This window comes from Alosa sapidissima, chromosome 24, assembly GCF_018492685.1.
Source record: "Alosa sapidissima isolate fAloSap1 chromosome 24, fAloSap1.pri, whole genome shotgun sequence".
In the NCBI taxonomy this organism is placed as follows: domain Eukaryota; kingdom Metazoa; phylum Chordata; class Actinopteri; order Clupeiformes; family Clupeidae; genus Alosa; species Alosa sapidissima.
The window spans coordinates 22,696,155-22,716,154 of NC_055980.1; the positions used below are offsets into that span (position 1 = coordinate 22,696,155).

Sequence of the window (20,000 nt, forward strand, 5' to 3'; positions counted from 1 at the left end):
GCGAGGTCTCTTCACAACGTCCCCATTGTTCCTTTACAGGGGGAAAACAAAATGTTTCCTGTGCTGAGAAAAAAAAAAGTTAATTTTTAGTAGCGGTAGATGGATTAGGTGCTTTACTTGAAGGTTACTTTTTAACATAGCTCACTTTGCTGTTTACTTGTCATGTTTATGGTAGACTTCAGTCACACATTTCTGTTTGTATTCTGTTGTCTAGTGCAGTTTATTTTTGGCTGTTGATGGTGGTCTTTTTCATTTCTTTTTAAGTCGTTTAGGGCAAAATGTCTGCAGAATAGACCGCATTTCGTATTATTTTACTGCACTACCATAACTTGATACAAAAGTTAAAGTAGCTGCGTCTCGATGTTGCTTGGCAGAAAAAGGAAATACATTTCTTGGCGGAAGAATGATTATCTAGGAATAACTTGTTATATTTCTAGTTGCTGTGCCTTTACTTTATGAAACCTTGCCAGGTATTTATAGTAACGGTTTTAGAAAAGCAATAAGCCACTCGAGTCCGTAGGTTACAGTGATTCTACAACAGCTAAGGGGGGTTTTAGACACTCCGCTAGCGTGTTGTGCCTAACAACACCCCTTAGCTGTTGTAGAATCAGCGTAACCTACGACCTCTCGGGGCTTATTGCTTAACTCTCATTCAATTCAGTTCATTGAATTCAACCAGAGCCCTATCATAGAATTTTAGAACCTTGAATTGTTGCGGCATGGAATTATGGTAGAATGTTCAAAAACACACGCCTTTAAGGGTTAAACTGCACGTGACCGACGGTTGCAGGGCCAGATCATCTGGTTTATTTAAAAAAGGAGTAGAAGACATAGACTGAAGTAGTCGTGCTGAACAGTAACAATAGAGTTCAGTGTGACTTATGTTCTGGGAAGATGCATTCCGACCGCAACCAATATCACATGACTGGACTGCACCACCAGATGCCTGGTGAATTGTGTAATGTGATTATTTGGTCACAGAGAGGCGACTAGTGCTGATTTATGGGCCAAAATGTGACTTGTGTGCTTCCAGAATCATCTACTTTGGTGGATATGGGTGCAAGACGGTGCGGGAGATCAACAATGTCAAGAACTTCACAGTAGACCACACATCCTGGGTAAGCAAGAGCTAGTATCTGTTGGTTTTTAATTTAAATGGAAACAGGCATTGTATGTTTACTCTGTGCAATTGTCAACACAGGATATGAATATATTTGTTTTACCCATATTCTGTTCCCTTGGGTTTCGAGCACTTGCATACTTTGGTTGCCTTTGGATCAGCGTGTTTATACAATAACAGCGCTGTCAGATCCGTGACGCATTTTGAGCGAACGCTCTTTTTGGTCCTCCTTGTAGGCCACCATAGGCACGGTGATCTTCAGGTTCTGGGGCTGGAATAATGAGGTCCACATGTTTGAGCCTGAGACGAACACCTGGTCCGAGCCGCCGACACAGGTGAGTTGGAGGTTATGCTTTCTGCCTCACGGGCGTTTGGAAGGGCAAAGGCTTAATGTGGGGTGACAGGGTAAATGAACAGGGGTGATGCTTTAGAGGTTCACTGCCATTACACCCTTGCTTTGATCATGCATGTTCTCCTGAAGGTGAAATGCTTTCACATTCTTAAATGTTGACTTTAGGACGTGTGCAAGTTTTGATTTGTATGTACAATAAATGTGTTTGATACAGCCAAAACATTTTTGCTACCTTTACAGCTAGGGCTGCAACAATTAATCGATTAGTTGTCAGCCATTGAATTAATCGCCAACTATTTTGGTATTTGGTTCATCAGTTTGTCAGTTTTTTTGAGAAAAAAATATTCTTTGATTGTTGCTTATTGTTTGGCAGGTAGAGAAAACAATGTGTTTGAGAACATAATCTTGGGCCTTTGTCCAAACAACTAATAGATTAATCAGGAAAATAATCAACAGATTAATTGTTAATTAATCATTAGTTTAAATTGAATTCACAGCCATGGATTTTCCTGTTTGAGTAAACCTAGGTTTGTGTGTGTATGTACAATAAATATTCTATTTAAATATTTGCGGAGTAATTTGTTTAACTTAAATAAGTAATCAGTGACATTAATTCTTGTCTTTGACTGGGCCTAGTAGGGTTACTCACCTGTTCCAAAAAACACCTCTCTCTCTTTCTTTCTCTCTCTCTCTCTCTCTCTCTTTCTTTCTTTCTTTCTTTCTTTCTTTCTTTCTTTCTCTCTCTTTCTTTCTTTCTTGCTCTCTCTCTCTCTCTCTCTCTCTCTCTCTCTCTCTCTCTCTCTCTCTCTAGGGTGTACCCCCATCTCCGAGAGCTTCCCATGCCAGTGTTGCTGCTGGCAACAAAGGCTACGTGTGCGGGGGCATGGTACGTACGGGATCTGGCCAGAGTTCATGTTTGTTCCGGATTGTTCTCCGTAACGCTTGTAAAAGGATCAAACCGCCCCAAAATGTCAACGCTAAAGAGGAAGTAGACGGTTTGTCTCAATTTTGTTTACATTCCAAGATTTCCACCTCGCAGGGTGGATGGGTTTGTATTGTTTTGGGTACAGACTAACAACTGAATACATTTTTAACAGATAAAGTGCAGTATACCATTATCATTGTTTGACAGTTTTTGTTTTGTTTTGGTAAGGAATTTCAGTCCATGGGGGTATTCCAAGTACGTGGTTTAGTGGCAAACCTGAGTAAGTTAACTAAGAGTAAGTAGTAAATCTCCTACAACAAGAGCCCTATGGCATTGTTTTGTTAGGAGAATGAAGCCATACAGCTCTTCTATTAGAAGGTTTACCACCTACTCTAACCCAGGTTTGTCACTAAACCACATACATGGAATACCCCCCTGCTCACAGCTAAATGAAAATACCCTGCTTTGCCAAAGTAAACCTTCATTATGTCAACCCTAGGAACTAATGCATGTTAGTTATGAGTGTGTAGTGCTATAGTGATGTACCACAAATGAAAGAGGTTGAAAACTGAAAACAAGCATTGTTGATAGTCTGAAGATACCAGGAATTCCTTCCGTAACTAATGCCCTGATTTACATACTTCAGAAAATTCAGAGGTTTTGTTTTGCTATCAAACACAGGACTCCACAGACATGGACCTGCACTGCCTTGATCTAGACACATTGACATGGACCCAAGTGTAAGAGTCTCTTTCTTTCTTTCTTTCTTTCTTTCTTTCTTTCTTTCTTTATCTCTCTCTCTCTCTCTCTCTCTCTCTCTCTCTCTCTCTCTCTCTCTCTCTCTCTCTCTCTCTCTCTCTCTCTGCCTGCGCTTAGCTTAACCACTTAGCTTGACTAGCTCTATTCTAGTCTATTTCTATTTATTCATCGACCTTTCGACTTCCTTTCTCTCTTCCTCTGGTTTGGTTTCTCTTTCTCTGTCACATTCTCACACACTTTGTGTGCGAGAGGACTTTTACGGGCTTTTCCTAAATCACGGAAGTAACGTCGACGCAGCGGTAGATAGTAGCATCCATCAGGCAAGTCCTGGTGTACTTTTCAATGCCTCAATTCATCAGTAAAGAACATAGTATCATAGTACTACTGTAGAAGTTTCGTACCATTCAGGGCATTATTAGTGGGGTAATTTACGAGATACTGAGTTGGTTCCATTACGCCTGCAGAAAGTCATTAGTTTCTGACAGCGCTACTCGACCAGGGTTCAAGGGAAAACAGGTTCTGGGAGGGTGTTTGGCTCAGGGTCATGGTGCAAAGGACCCTAGGGTGAAATTACTCCGAACCATCGCTTTAACCACTGCTTAGCTCCTTCCCTGCTGTGAAAGTGCATGTCCACTGCATAGATGCAAATGATGCTGTACTTCTGCTTTATAAAGACTGCTAAACTGGTAGCCTTCTCATGGGCCTCTGCAAACAGCACAAGCGTCAGGTTTTGCATATGGCGACCACAGAGACGTGGTGTGAATAAAGGCTATGTGAGAAAGTTACTGCGTATGCGTCTAGGCTGCTGACTACTGCTGTTTTGTGGGAGAAGGGTAGTATGATGTTATCGCTCTGACAGTCCTTTGGGGGTGTGTAGGTGAGCATCATAAGTCCCATTCACCTGTTGCTCTGCTGTCAATTTTGCAGAGGCTTGTGTGAGTGTGTGTGTGTTGTGTGTTGCAATCGTTGAGTTATGTCATGAAAGCATGTTTAGTGCTTTTTTCCCCATGCTCATGACTACTGAATGTGTCAGGTTACTGTTACTGGTGTGTGTGTGTGTTCCACAGATACTCTACTGTTGGGCCCCTGCCTCTTGGGCGCTCTCTGCACACGCTCACAGCTGTATCAGAAGATAAACTCTTCCTGTTTGGCGGTTTGAGTGCAACCGGGCAACCACTGAGTAAGTTCAAAGGTCATTGTTACAGTAGAACCAGAATATTCAGGTTTCATTAGAACATCATCCACCAGTTTCTTTGCCACTTTTTCTCACAGATTTTTTAAAAATTATTTTTATTTATCTACCAGTCTATTTCTATCTATTCATTGACCTTTCTACTTCCTCTCTCTCTTCCTCTGGTTTGCTTTCTCTTTCTCTGTCACATTCTCACTTTGTGTGCGAGTTGGACAGCGTATTTTGCTGACCGTGCATGTGCACTGTGACCAGAGTGAAGTCACAAAATCTGGCAGGCCGGAGTTCATTAATAAAAGATCGACAAATAGACCGATCAGAATTGAACACTGGTTGCATGTGATTGGTTTATGTGATTTGGAATGTCACTTTACTGGAGAGGTCTCGCCCATTTCCTCTCCAGCTTCCCGCTACCTACTGTATATCGCCTTGTGTCTCTGTCTCTCTCTCTCTCTCTCTCTCTCTCTCTCTCTCTCTCTCTCTCTCTCTCTCTCTCTCTCTCTCTCTCTCTCTCTCTCTCTCTCTCTCACGTGTAGTGATGTGCGCACTCTGTCACCCTGCTCTCAGGTGATGTGTGGGAGTTTGACACCCGGAGCAGAGAGTGGAGGGAGAGGGGCCACCAACACAGAGACCAGCCCAGGTAGCGTGACTCCCATCAGGGTCAGGGTGGGGGTGGTGGTGTAGTCGCTTCACCTTTCACTGAATGGGTCACCTGATGTACCAGTTTGTTCTTGTTTCAGTGTGTCAGGAACTTTCTTTTCTTTCTTTCTTTCTTTCTTTCTTTCTTTTCTTTCTCCTCTCAATTCTCTCTCTCTCTCTTCTCTCTCTCAGGTTGTGGCATTCAGCTGGGCTGGGAGAAGACGGCGACGTCGTCGTGTTTGGAGGAACCCGAGACTACACCGTGCTTATGGACTCGGTACGCTGGGGGGTACATGGGGTTGTGCACCAGCTCTCACTTTAGACCTGCTGATTCTGCTTTGTGTTCGTTTCAGTGTGATGGCATGATCTCTCGCAGTCTCATTTTAGATGAAGATGCTTTAAAGGTACACTATGCAGGTTTAGGTATTTTTAGAGACTGTAGAGCTCCCTCTAGAGTCGCGATATATTTATATTTTACTCTGCTGCTGTGAATGGCAAAGTTCTCGTGACTTATCCCCCCCTGTACACAATGAGAATGCTTTTGTGGTGGAGGTGAAGGATTGACAACAGGCAAAAACACCAACAGGCAAAAAAATCTCAAGACCCATGTCTACTGGCAACGTAATGTTTCACGATTCTCGCAAGATTTGTTGGGTCGCCGTTCTTGAAGTTGGAAGGCTGGTGTTCTCTATAACGACTCGCTACAGCTATGCTGTATAGCTATGTTAGGTGAACGATTCCCCTATTACAAGTTTGTTTACCATGAAATTGGCTTTGTAAAGGTTATATTAAAACGGTGAAAGGTGAAAATAGGTGAAAATAGTGCATAGTGTACCTTTTTAAAATATGATTCTGATCCATGTGCCCAACAATAGCTCTTAACATCAACAAGAGATGCTGTTATCATTCCAAAGAAAATTTTGCACCGTCCTGTGCATTGCCTGCTTTGACCTTGTATGACCTGTGCTGTGACGTATCGCCTTAGCCGCTCTAATGTGACCTTTACGTGACATTTTTTTTTCTGTCTCTTAATTCTTAGGGAATGTGCCAAAGTTCCCCTAGGCCCTTCATTATGACGTTCGAAGCGTAGCAACGACTTGCTTAAACCTGTTGTGGTCGTAAGAGGTTATATGTATTGGTCCCCCCTGGGTGGGAGGGGTTTCACTACAGAGGCTCAGAGGAATGAGGGGATTTGATGTGTTAGAAAAAAAAACGAGGAAAAAAAAACGAGGAGTGAGAAGCTGTTCCACACGTGCATGGCCCAGATTAATGAATGTATGGACACAGTTCATGTGTATCACATGGAAACATGTGTTGTACTTCTGTTGCATTTGCTCCACAACAACATGCTAAGCACAGTGACTGCAGTCATTGAAGCAATATTTGTAATTACTGAAATCAATCGTCGTGTAAGCCCTTTACCTTACCATCTAAGCTATGGGGCTACTTGTTGCATCACATTGCACATTGCTGATTCTGATATGACGTGAAATGTTTTTGATAGTATTTAGGTGGGGGGGTTGATGGAGGTGGAAGTAGTGCTGTTCAAAATATGTTAGTCATCCACTGGATGTACGGTATATCTGTGTGACTGAAAGTGAGGGAAAATGTGACTGTTCTTCTCGTGGTGCAATATAGAGAGCTTGGGCACCAAAGCAAAGTCCTTTTAGGCAAGGCCTTTTGCCACTTGCATTTTGGGCACTCATCGGGCACCCATTTCAGGCAGAACTGAGAGTGTGCAAGCCTTCACGACACCAACCTCGCTGCAGCTGTGAGATCACACCACATGATTGGCATGATGTATTCACAACATACCACATGATTGGCACGATGTATTCACAACCCACCACATGATTGGCACGATGTATTCACATGTCAACTTTTGGCGACGGTTTGCGTTACGAACAACCCCATACATTCCTATGGGAGATTCTTTGAGTGCTATGTCTCCTCATTAGACGAAAGTTCTTGGGAGACGGGGAGGATGCACATCCTGCTGCTGATCAGAATCTCGTCTGACATCCTGTTTGTAGCACAGGGGCCCTCCGCTGGGAAGAATCTAAAGATGGTCTTCTAACAAGATACTTACTGTATGTTATGGGGGTGATTTACAGGTGTGTGTGTGTGTGACGAAACTTTTGTTTGACCCTCAGTGTACAGTGTCATTCGCCTGGAGATTCCAGACCCAAATCTGAAAGATTATGGGTCTGGCCACGACTAATGTATTGGCCCAACTTGAGGGGCGGCACCAAGCATGCATTTGAAAATCTCACTGCACGCAATTGGATAACACGATATGACCAATGTTAACTGACTGATTTCGGACTTTGACGCAATTGTATAACACTACGACTGTCATCTGTTTAGCTCGCCTCTGGCCCGCCTATATCAGATGCACAGATATGATTGGTTCCCCGCGATGCAAGGGGCAAAAGTTATGTGCATCATTACTCGTTGCCAGAGTCTCTCGTCATTACATTCAGTGTGTGTATATTCCAAGCCAACCATACTTTGGTGCCAGACACTTTGGCCTCCTTTTTATCCTGATTCAGACTTTTTGGGCATTACTTCTAAATGTCTATATCTAAATTTGACCAGGCTGATGGCATCACATGGGCAGCATGTTGGTCTAAGCTGTAAGTGCATAAATCGGTATCCACATAGTTTTTAGTAGTTCTTGAAAATATGAACAGGATAACAAATAATTGGCTGCAGTCTCAGCTTCACCTCCAGGGTGCGCCTGATCAACATGTCAGTCAGCCCATCCTCAGGGTCCTCATGATTCGCCATGTGTCTTTGTCCTCCCCTCCCATAGGTGGCAGTCCTGAGGGCGCCGTCGCAGAATCATTGCTCAGACGTGTTGGTCTTCCAGATGCAGCCTTACTCCCTTCTCAGGTAAAATAACAACAAAGCAAAACCCAATAAACAAACAAACAAACTCCTGGAACAGCTGGAAACCAGTCAGCGTAATCTGGGTGTAGGCCGCACTTTGTACACTTAACAGATATTAAATAAGGTGTTTATTATGTGTTGGCTGAATTAAATAATAATGTTGGGCCACTTTAGGCCATGCGGGAGAGTAAACTAAAGTAGTTATGTACACGTCACACACTGACTCTTTCGAGAGGTGTGCTGTGTAAAACCAGGGCCCAAACTACTGCTAGTAAGCCCTCTCACATGCGGCTTTCTTTAAGCTGAAACAATGCCAGAGGAACTTTCTCTGGCATTCTGACAACAGGGCCTTAAGACATGCAGTGGGTTATAAATAGAATTCCTTTACGTTTGAGATGAAGAATATGTGATTGTGGTTAATGAGACTTGGGACATGATGAAGGAAGGGTTCAAAGTAATTTGTTAATGAATATGCTGTTAAAGTGTACTGGCAGTAAAGTTGTTGGATAAAATTATACGTTCCTATGCAACCTGGGAGGTCCTCACAGAGAAACGGAAACGCACACTGCACATAATATGCTATATACATTTTGAGAAGTTGAATTATCGCAGGTTTATAGGAAGATATTTTACCATCCTAATTTGTGACCGGCTATTATGTGATAATGTAAATAAGATGTATTATAGCCTACCCCAAAGATCACCGGCCCGTTTAGCCGATTTATTTGCTGGATTACGACATGATTACGAGGGAACACTTCTGAACAAGATGCGGTTCAGGCATGTAGTTATGTATCGAAACCGTGCTTGGATTTGCAGAGACCGATTTGCCGTTTTAAGTTCTATGCTGCTAAGAACTCCAATCCTTTACTTACATATTTGACCCTTGCTGGCTTGGCCAGAGGAACAGTGTGTTATTTTAGGGAAGGGAAAAAAAAATGCCTTGATCCCAATCCTGCAGAAGTATGGAATGATTGTTTTAGTTGGGTCTCCATGCAGTCTGTGTTTCGTGGTGACATAATGTAACTAGCCTAGGCCTACTCCGTCCTAATCACAGTTCTTGCGTGGTCCCACTAGCTCTCAAAAATGTGTGCGTGTTTGTGTGTGTTATTGGTTTATGGGCACCACATCATCTAAGCAATAGCAGTCAGATCCACTGTGCTCCTTATTGTCAGCAGCCGTGTGTGTGTGTGTGTGTGTGTGTGTGTGTGTGTGTGTGTGTGTGTGTGTGTGTGTGTGTGTGTGTGTATGTGTGTGTGTGTGTGTCTGTCTTATAGTCCAGTCATTTTAAGCCAAAATGGGAGTCAAGGTTGAACAAATTGCAACACAAGCAAACTTAACTGATTTTGAATCCTCAATATGTCCTGAGTAAGGGGAAAAAAGCCCTGAAGAATCCCAATAGGGGAAAGTTTAGAAAAAGACCCAAATATACCCTATTCATGCGCCTATATAGTATTTTTCTCACGTGAATAGGGGAAAAAAATTAACCTTCACATATCACCATGAAAATTACCGAGTTGATTACTTACATCAAGACAAACAAGAAATGTATTAGAAGTTTTTTTAAATTGTTTGTTAACATGGGCAAACAGGGCATAATGTAATTACATATAGTTAATTTATAAATATCACAACGGAGCTAATAGTCCAGGCAAAGGTCTGACCCAAAACTAATTGCAACAGAATTTATTTTCACATTTTTATATTTCAATTGGTGATCTTTACACCATAGTAAAATACCATGAAAATCCAGTTGGTGGAAATATGTTAAAATGAGGGTGGTTTTATGCATTATTCTTCAGCAAATACTGACAAAACTGTAATTAGAATGTTGTAGAATACACATTCTAAAGAATATCTGACCCCATCTAACTTAACATGGAATTTTAGAATCTTGCATTGTTGAGGAACATTCTTTTATTTTCAAAGAGTGAATTCCTTTGGCTTATTTCAGACTGGTTTGTTGCAAAATTGGTGTCTATTTTTACATTGTGGCCCTTTGAATCTTTAAATAGAGCCAAGTGGGTTTTTTGCATGTAAGTGTTCCACAATGTGTAATCTGTACAAACACATAGTTAGGCATTATTCAGCTTAGGAAAGTGGTTTTGGTGTTTACGTAATCTGATTTAGAGGTCACTAAAACATACAGTATATCACACTAAAGTATCAGTCCATCATTTTGCAAGTCTTCTAGTAATTGACCTCTTGCCCAGGGGTGACTGATACTGTCTGTCCAATCAGAGGGGCCTGTATGATGCCCCTTTACTTTGCACAATTTTTGTCTAAAACAATAATCGGACAGCACAGTATGTTTATGTTAGTGAATGCAGGAAAATTGTGAAGGCAAAGTTGAAGATGGACATGATCATGTCCTAATTCGACAGAAGGGTGCAGATGGGATGACTGCAGTTAGAGATGAGACTCTATTGTTGTGACATCTGGCAAAAATGCTATACTAATAAATATAGTTTAAGATTAATAATTAACAATGCATGCCTATGCATGGGTCATGGTTTTACCAAAGTCATAGAACAGTCAAAACTATACATATTCTAAAAGTATATGCACTGTACATGAAATATAGCATCAATCAACTTATGTCCCATCTTCCTCCATACCATGCATAACACATACTCCTCTATTCTGTATAGGCGAATCAAGTGAACAGCTGATACATTTTAGCCTGCACTATTAAGGGAAACAAATTAAACACCCTAAACCATATATTTTCTATAAGCATATACCCTCTGGAGGAGATATAACACCATATAAGACATTTCCCATCTTCCTCTATGCCATGCACAATACATTGCCCTCTATTCTGTAAAGGCGAATCTAGTTTAAAGTGGATACATTTTGGCCTATACTGTCCAGGCAAAACAAATTAAACACCATAAACTATATATTTTCTATAAGCATATACCCTCTAGATGAGATATAATACCAGTTAAGACATGTATTATCTTCCTCCATGCCTCGGACAATTTGTTTGTCAAATGTTGCAATTAGTTTTGGGTCACTATACATTAGCTATACATAATTACATTATGCCCTGTTTGCCCATGTTGACAAACAATTTCAAAAAACTTATAATACATTTTTTGTTTATCTTGATGTAAGTAATCAACTCAGTAATTTTCATGGTGATATGTGAAGGTTAATTTTTTCCCCCTATTTGCGTGAGAAAAATACTGTATAGGCGCATGAATAGGGTATATTTAGATCTTTTTCTAAACTTTCCCCTATTGGGATTCTTCAGGGCTTTTTTCCCCTTACTCAGGACATATTGAGGATACAAAATCAGTTTGCTTGTGTTGCAATTTGTTCAACCCTTTCTCCTAAAATGACTGGACTATTATTCTGTTGGTCCTTAGCGGACCTTGTGTGATTTTACTAGAGAAACATTGCCTGTTTTGTTGCTATAAAAATTATGCATGTTGAACACCAGCGATGTAATCATGAAGTCCTTCCCCCCCCCCATACTCACATATACTGAAAGGATTTCTTTCATGTGTTGTGGCCCAAAGTACAGAAAAGGGAAACAAATAATAATGATTCATAGAATACACAGTAATATTGAAAAACACAAGCTAATCTTATTTACATCAATCATTTGGGTGCATTTGTTTCTCTTGTGGTAGCCTACCAGCTTCATATCACACCTTTACCACTATCCCTTGTGTCTCTGCAGGTTATGTGAGAATTGCATAGGACAAAATGCAGCTCTTCTGACCGAACAGGTGTCATGGTTACCACGGAAACTCAAGGCCAGCATTCTAAAGAGGATCTCGTACTACAGTGCAAACGCTGAAGAGCAGAAACGATCCCTCTAATGGACACTTTTGGTGAACGGCTCTGGCACAAATTACAGCACTTTAGTTTGTCTTTCTATTTTGTAAAGTCTCTTTTACTGTTTCATTTTTTAAACTTTGTTTAACTCTTTTTGTCATTTTAAAGGAACACTTCTGTTCAATGTATCGCGTATGCTAACAGGAAATTGCAATTTAGCTGCACATGAGAACACTGCCGGAATGGTTTGACTGTTAACGCACACCATGATATTGTTTTTTTTTGAAACTGGATAAAACATTTAAATAAAGATATTTTCTATATAAATTAGTCTTTTATTAACTTCTTGGAAGATTTTGTGGAGTTGAGATGTACACAACTCTTCTGGATGGCATCGGATTCTACTTTAAAACAAAGTGTTACTGTCGGCAAGGTGCTAGCCACTGGTGAAAAGGCAGAGAAAAGCCGCCCACTTAAAACCAATTATATGGAGCCAGAGTGCTCTCTGCCTTTTCTAGGCATTTCATTGTACACCAGACTAGAGATGGGTCCTCTGTAGAATGCCTGAGTGTCCTCTTGCCCCATGATGCATTAGTGGGGCACGGCCTTTCGGTTTCAGCCCTCTCTGAATTTCCTGAAAGGTCCTCTGCGGTTTTTCCTGGCCGGGTCTGTGTTGACATCCGGACCAGGAACACCAGTGACCTGTCCCCCACCCCACCCCACCCCACCCCCCCACATTTGAGAGGTTAAGTCAACAGCACGTTGAATGATTGTACAGTGGGTCTTTAGGTGACATGAAATTTATTCTGCCTGACCTGCTGACATGGAATTAGGGTACAGCTAGAACCAAAAATAACTAAGATCAACTTCCATATTTCCAACCAACCTCAGTCAGACAAGTCTACGATCTTATGGCTAAAGCCTTTAATATGCCTTAAAAAAAAATAATAATAGTTTCTCACACATTTGTCATGACGGAGCCAGTAGAGGCAAAAAACGAGAAAACAGCGAAGAAATGGCCAAACCTGCATAGTTTCTCTTTAACAAATAGGTGAGGCTTCACTGCATGGGCACAATGGAGGCATTAGACAAGGCAATAAGTACCAATCACTTCATTTCATTGCACCATTTTATTTTTCAATATAATGGATTGGAATGCTTCATTAAAAAATAACAATGGAATGATAAGTCATTGGTTACGCTACGCAGTGGGGTTTTGGAGCTTTTACAAAATATCGTTTCACCTTTTTATGACTGACCTCCCTATGACCTTTAGACGGAGGTCGGTCTGAAACAGCAATGCACTCTGTCACAAGGATTCAATTTCTTTCTTTTCATATATAAAACCATCTGATTTTTTTAATTATCTATTTGGTATCATTCCCGATCATCCCTAAAAAGTGCATTATCACATGTGTGTGTATGTATGTATGTATGTGTGGGTTTTTGGAGGGGGTTGACTGCACTCCTCCAACGTTGCCTGGCATGGATTCTGTTCAGTTAAGACATTATGGGCTGGATCCTCCAGTGTACCGACCAAGTATCACCAAACACTACAAAGTGGCGGAAAAACTCCATTACCCAGCAGACACTGCAGCCCATGACCTTACTTCCTTGCCAAGGTCAAATCAACCCAGCAAGACTGAATGTGGGGACCAAATTCACATTGTGCTCAAATATAGAAACATAAGCCGTGTCAAAACAAGGATACAACAAGGGAACGACAAGTGACACAAAACAGAAGAGCCGCTGAAGTTTTGCATTGCGAATAGGTGCGTGTCAAAGAGAGAAACGAAATAAAAAATAAAAAGACAAGGGTAATGGCAACGGAATTAAAAGGCATTGGTTTGTGACTGCCATTTGGAAATGGTGTTGGCTTTTAGTAGCACATGGTTCAACTGCCATGAACCATACCTTCTCAACTTTTTTTGTCATTTAGTTAATATGACCCATTACAAATAGAAAAAGAGCAGAAAAACAAAGTGAAATTAAGTGGTGAACTAATTATTTCGAAAACAGACCAAGAACAGAAGTTGTCGTGACAACCTCACTGTACACTGCGGCTTTTACGCTTTTTCATTTTTAAATTTAAATTTCCCCCAAAATCCTCCAATCCAGCCCTTAAATCTCTCTCCAGCACCCTGCCATTTCCTCCCTCTCCCTTATCCCACACTGAGGAACTCTCATTCACTCATTCATTCTTCCCTCCCTTCCTCTCTTCCTCCCTCCCTCCAGCCATCATCCCTCCATCTCTGCGTTGTTTGTCTCATGCCATCTCCACGTAGTTGGCTGGGAGCATGCCCTGCTGCCCGGTGCGCTGGACGCGGCCGAACATCCACCCCTCGTCGATCTGCTGCACGTCCAGGATCACGTCGCCCTCCGCGAACGACACCTCGTCGTCGTCTGCCGCTGCGTAGTCGTACATGGCCCGGAAGCGCTTCTGTCATGGCGACGCCAATCATGGAGAGAGAGAGAGAGAGAGAGAGGGGAAAATATGGAGATACAGAAAGAAAAAATAGAATGAAAAAACACCAAAAGACTGAAACATTAAAATGGACAAAACAAGCAAACGACTAGACTAAGAGACATGCCAATTGCATTTTCCCCAAAACAACATTACACATTTAATGTACAGACTTCACATACACTACACCAGTGGTTCTCAAACTTTTCACAATGAGTACCACCTCAGAAAGCAATTGGCTCTCCATCTGGCATTAAAATACAGTGATCGTGTTAAGTTTTTTTTAATATATATATTTTGATATAATTTGAAGTGATTATTTTATCTTTATAAAAAAAAAACATCTCAGAGACTCCTGGAGTACCACTAGAGAGAGTTTGTGTACCCCCCCCCTCCCACCACCACAAATATAATTCAATACTGTAGGAAACACTGAAGCCTGGTTCACATACACCACAACATGGCCTTTTGCATTGACAGTGGACATTTTGCCTGTAATCACTGAATTAACATGACATGGTTTCTTGTCACCGCATATGTGAATGCATTTCCTTACCCCACCACTGGGTGGCGGTGCAGCTGCAGCCGGAGCAGGGGCAGGAGCAGGAGTAGGAGTGTGAGCGACAGGCTGGGGGTCGTAGTTGTAAGACTGCTGGTAGCCTACAAACCAACACATGGAATCATTAACCAGACTGATGTGACTCAGAGAGATTCAGATAGACCTATGAACAGCCATAAACATATGGGCAAATAAGGATGTAATTTTGCTTCTGTGTGTGTGTGTGTGTGTGTGTGTGTGTGTGTGTGTGTGTGTGTGTGTGTGTGTGTGTGTGTGTGAGTGTGAGAGAGAGAGCGTGCAAGTTAGAGCAATATTACTGGACATACAGAGTGAGAGAAGAGGCAGAGTAAGAGAAAGAGAGAGAGAGAGAGAGAGAAAGAGAAATATGCATATACCTTGATTGGAATTGTTCTCAGACGGAGGGACTTCACCTCCCATCCGACTCTTTTCAAAATCCTCATGGTATTTTATCTACACACGCAGACACACACACACGCAGACACAAACACACACACACACACAGAGAGACACACAGGGTGGATATGATTTATGTCCAGCATTAGTATTGACGGATGTCGCACCACCTCGTTTCGTCCACAAGGGGTCAGTCACCACCATCCCTCTGGAAGGAGGTGCCTCCACCCTCCATCCCCTTGGGCCCTGGCCTCATGCAAGCACTGCCGTTTTTGGAAGAATACCCAAACCGAGAGGAAATGACACGCCAGAGCGAAGTCACATGGCCAAGTGGGGTTGCCTGGCAACGTGCCACGACACGCAATGAGGAACAGGTAGTCAGTTTAGACAGTAGGAACTCAGGAGAAACAACAGGAGAGAGAGAGAGAGAAAATGTAGAAACTATCAGGGGAATACTTTACAAATTACCTGACCATGTCGAGCTTCAGAGTTTGAAAGAAAGAACAGAATCTGTGGAATGATTCAGATGTGGAAAGAAAAAAGAAGAATAGAGGGAACTCCAGATGGGTTGGCTGAGGGAGTATAACGGATGTAGGGAGCGAGGGAGCAAGGGAGCGAGGGAGGGAGGGAGGGAGGGAGAGAGAGAAAATGAAACAAACATGCCTAAACATGAGCTCCAAATGAGCCCTAGAGTGAGAACCGACCTTGAAGGGAGAAAGTGAGAGAGAGAGAGAGAGAGAGAAAGAGAGAAAGAGAGGGAAACATCTTAAATCACCAGTCTAGCCTCCAGGGTTTGGCGGACATCAGCTAACCGTTACCTATCGTGTGCGCGCACAGTACAGTACACTCACTCATGTGTTATAATGTAATGGTGGAGAAGGTCTGGCAGTGCTCAAAACTGGACAGGACTGTTAGATGTGCTGGAATAATGCTATTTCCTGTTATTTCCTGTCCAAATATTGTTTTTCAACATTGTTGCATTTCAAAACTCCAACTTTAAGTTAGAACACTAATTATATGGAGTTTGATAACTGAGTATCAATGAATCACACATCTTCTGGCACATCAGCAATGGCACGAGTAGCTTCGTCACGGCATATCTTTCCATGATGAGTGTAAGCATTGTGCCATTATGACTGATGTACTGGACTTCCATTACTACTGACAATAAAGGCCATGTGTTTAACGGTTTCATGCAGGTGTTTCGTTTCCTCAGTGCAGTTTCAGTGTTATCGTTCTGGGGTAAAAGTAGTGGATAGCCGTTTTAAATGTCACATTTTTATGCCTGGGTCACATACCACTGGCGGGTTATCAGGCTTGCAGACCTGCTGTCTAGGCCGTGTAACAGAAGTGAGGCTTGTCTGGTACACAGTGCTACAGACATTGCTATTGGAGCATTAGGCTGAGTGAGACTGTTGATATGATGGGGAGTTATTGCATGATAATATTACTGGTATTTGAGTATCGCATTAGGCACTCAATAATAGCCCTAATCCTCATTCGGTTTTGTAATATCATGGGTAGCCTATCATATGCACAGTTGACTGAAGTAGTGAAAGGCCTATGGCAGTGTTGCGTGTGCTTTTGCTACAGTAAATCGGGATGGGCGAGATACAGTTGCTACAGTAGCCTACCCTGGTTATAATCAACAGACATAGTATGTGAGTTATACTTTTGATGGCAATTTAGCAGCTGCACAGTGAAGACACCGAGTATCTACTTAAAGCTGCAACTGGGATATGATTACACAAGTATTAGCCTGCGGTAGCTAAACTCTCTGTCTTAAGCCCTCCGTACATAGCCGCCAATATAAGTGCACCAACACTTCTTTGTCACTTGCCCACATAGGCCTACACCAGCGCTGACATTTTGACAAGAATTCTATAAGCAAGGAATTTTATTGAGCGGTGCCAACAAAAATAGCACTGATTCGTAATCTACAGGCAGCAGCAAAAGGTTCGGCGGTGGTGTGGGTTGTATTGGAAACAATGGAATCTACATCGAAAGTAGAGTGTGCGCCACTTATGTCGTTGGCCATGTGCAGAGGCCTTCAGTGTGTACTGTAGTGCAGTGGTTCTCAACTGGTCTGACTTTGGGACCCACAATTTCCCATGTTCATAAAGTCGCGACCCATATATATATTTTTTAGCGTTCAAGCCATGGATATGGTGAGCTACATGGTAAGACAAGCGAAGTGCCTGTAGGCCTACTTGTTTGGCATTAGCCTACATTTGTGAAGTCTTCAACTCTTAATGTCACCTTTCAAAGTACTCTACAGGTATGACTTTGACAGAGGTGCCTTGTTTCTATGTGGCATTTTAGTTTTGATGGTTTCATGCTCTCATGTGCCAGCCATCTACTGCACACCACACAATGGGGTTTCTATCCTATTTTGTCCTCAGTTTAAGCAAATCCATATCTGAGCTTACTGTAGCAGCCTACTTCCTTTACCACTAAAATGATCTCTAACATGACCTGTCACATAAACATTGTCTATGTCCATGACAATGACTGATATGTAGGCTACAAATAAAGTTTATCAAAAAAATAAAGGTCCAATATTAGATCTGATAAGGCATCATTTTAAATTGCTGATTTTTAAATTTATTTTTAACCACAAGCTCTGCGACCCACCCAGAACCGTTCTGTGACCCACTTTTGGGTCCCGTCCCACCAGTTAAGAAACACTGCTGTAGTGTACAAGGGGATAAGCGAACATCCACAAAACGTAGGCAATCCCCTAGGAGGCTCGGAGGCTAATAAGGCTTCACCTGGAGCTAGCATTCCATTGACCCCCGTTCATTTTGGTGTCACTTTGACAGCGAATAACTTTACATCTGAAGCGTTTAAAGACTCAATTTGTCCATTGTTTATTTCTAAAGAAACACAACAATGTATGAACGGCTCACCCTGTACTGTATCTCACGTTATGGCCCCATAGCAGCCGTTTTTGTACAAATAACTAGGCTAACAATGATGTCATGACCATGCACGGTAGAGAAATTATCGTATAGACAGGAGAAGCTCACAGTGAATCAGGGGGGAAGTATATAGGGGGACGAGAAGCCCATGAAAGCATTGGAACACAATATTCCAGCAACATATTGATGGACTGGCAGTACTTGGGAATGTAGCAAGTGACAGGTTGCTCACATCCCATCTACGCATAGACGGTAAAAGGAATGGACTCAGCGACTCCGTGGTCATGCACATGGAAAAAAACTTTTTTCACAGTGAAAACTGAAATTTGTGAAGTGAGTGTTAGCCTTAGGTTGCTAACCTTGCTTTATCTTCGTGGGTAGAGTGAAGTGAGTGTTAGCCTTATGTTGCTAACCTGTAGCTAACCTTGCTTTATCTTCGTGGGTAGAGTGAAGTGAGTGTCAGCCTTTTGTTGCTAACCTGTAGCTAACCTTGCTTTATCTTCGTGGGTAGAGTGAAGTGAGTGTCAGCCTTATGTTGCTAACCTGTAGCTAACCTTGCTTTATCTTCGTGGGTAGAGTGAAGTGAGTGTTAGCCTTATGTTGCTAACCTGTAGCTAACCTTGCTTTATCTTGGTGGACAGAGAGCCAAGATAGAGAGCTGTATTAAAGGAACCGTATGTAAGAAATTTACTATTTCATTTCATCATAAAATGGCCCTGATACGTCACTAGACATTAAGAAATCATGTTCATTTCAAATACTTATATCACTGACAACAGTAGTCCAGCCAGGATATTGTCATTTAAAAAGTGAAGTTGCAGCCCTCAACTGATGTTGATGTTGTCATGTTGTGTTTTGGCCTGATGCACCACCCTCCACCCATCTTATAATCAGGAAGTCAGTAGTGTTTCGACAGTAACGCGAGTAGGCCTAAGACTTATCTTGCTAACCTTGTTTTATCTGGTTGGGCAGAGTGGAGTGAGTGTTAGCCTTTGGTTGCTAGCCTTGCTGTATCTTGGTGGGTAGAGTGAAGTGCAGTGTTAAGACTTACGTTGCTGATCTGGTCCTGTGTTTTCTTGATTCTCTGCAGCTCGGGCGTGTCCGCCACCACACTGAAGCCCTTGCCTTTGTTCTTCTCAAACTCCTCTTTGTACAGCACCTGCAGTATGGACCACAAACATAACACCATCATCATCATTATCATCACAACTTTTATCATCAACATAGTCATCATCACCTACAGAAGCACATTATCATCACAATCATCCTAACCGCCAACACAATCATCTTCATCATCACCATCCTTATCGTCATCATTACCATCACCACAACCACCACAACCTTTGTAAAACACTGAAATGTTGGAAAAGTAATTGTGCCAGAATTGTTTATATATTTTAATATATAAAATATTTTGTAGCGGAGTGGCTCGCTGTGTAACCTATGATCATCTTAGTCAAAATCAGTCAGTTTATTGCCAAATTATTGCTGCTGCTAGTGTTCTCTAAATTATTTTCTTCTCATAAAAACTCTCAATGTTGCAATGTGTTTGCTTCATTTTCAGCATTCTGGGAGTTTCTGGTTAAAACTGCGCGGTTAATGATAAAGTAAGAAGCCGTTATCTAAAACTATACCTTACAAACCAATAGGGGAGGGAACCACTAGGCCCCTATGCAAAACCGCCACAACCACTACACCATCATGGCTATGACCCAAGCTAAGTCTACACACAAGCACATAACAGCTTGCTGCCAACACCAGTGAAATGCATCAAAGATTCACACTTAGCTGTGGTCAGATGACATGGGCGTTTTGAACCATGTTTCGAAGCAGTGTTTTGAAAAGAGCTTCGAAATCTCGACACTGATTCCAGACATCAGCTTTCGAGCATCACATACACTCCAATATTACTATCAACAATAACCGCCGTCAGTAGCACATCATCATCCCAATCATCATAACCACCAGCATCATCTA

The 20,000-nt window shown here is 42.0% G+C and overlaps 2 protein-coding genes across 2 annotated transcripts in view; one reads left to right on the plus strand and one right to left on the minus strand.

The window, feature by feature from the left end:
* Positions 1–11,991, plus strand: part of LOC121699618 (kelch domain-containing protein 1-like) — a 15,680-nt gene extending 3,689 nt beyond the window's left edge. Inside the window, exons 5-13 of the mRNA XM_042081917.1 lie at positions 1,034–1,118; positions 1,357–1,455; positions 2,284–2,358; positions 3,079–3,137; positions 4,224–4,336; positions 4,913–4,985; positions 5,177–5,261; positions 7,800–7,879; positions 11,568–11,991. Of these exons, the coding sequence (XP_041937851.1) occupies positions 1,034–1,118; positions 1,357–1,455; positions 2,284–2,358; positions 3,079–3,137; positions 4,224–4,336; positions 4,913–4,985; positions 5,177–5,261; positions 7,800–7,879; positions 11,568–11,709 (811 nt within the window). The 3' untranslated portion in view covers positions 11,710–11,991. The remainder of the gene's footprint in view (positions 1–1,033; positions 1,119–1,356; positions 1,456–2,283; positions 2,359–3,078; positions 3,138–4,223; positions 4,337–4,912; positions 4,986–5,176; positions 5,262–7,799; positions 7,880–11,567) is intronic.
* Positions 11,992–12,776: 785 nt separating this feature from the next.
* LOC121699627 (LIM and SH3 domain protein 1-like) overlaps positions 12,777–20,000 on the minus strand; it is a 27,196-nt gene continuing 19,972 nt past the window's right edge. The window contains exons 4-7 of the mRNA XM_042081932.1: positions 19,075–19,182; positions 15,084–15,159; positions 14,686–14,789; positions 12,777–14,105 (exon numbers count right to left, since the gene is read on the minus strand). Of these exons, the coding sequence (XP_041937866.1) occupies positions 13,932–14,105; positions 14,686–14,789; positions 15,084–15,159; positions 19,075–19,182 (462 nt within the window). The 3' untranslated portion in view covers positions 12,777–13,931. The remainder of the gene's footprint in view (positions 14,106–14,685; positions 14,790–15,083; positions 15,160–19,074; positions 19,183–20,000) is intronic.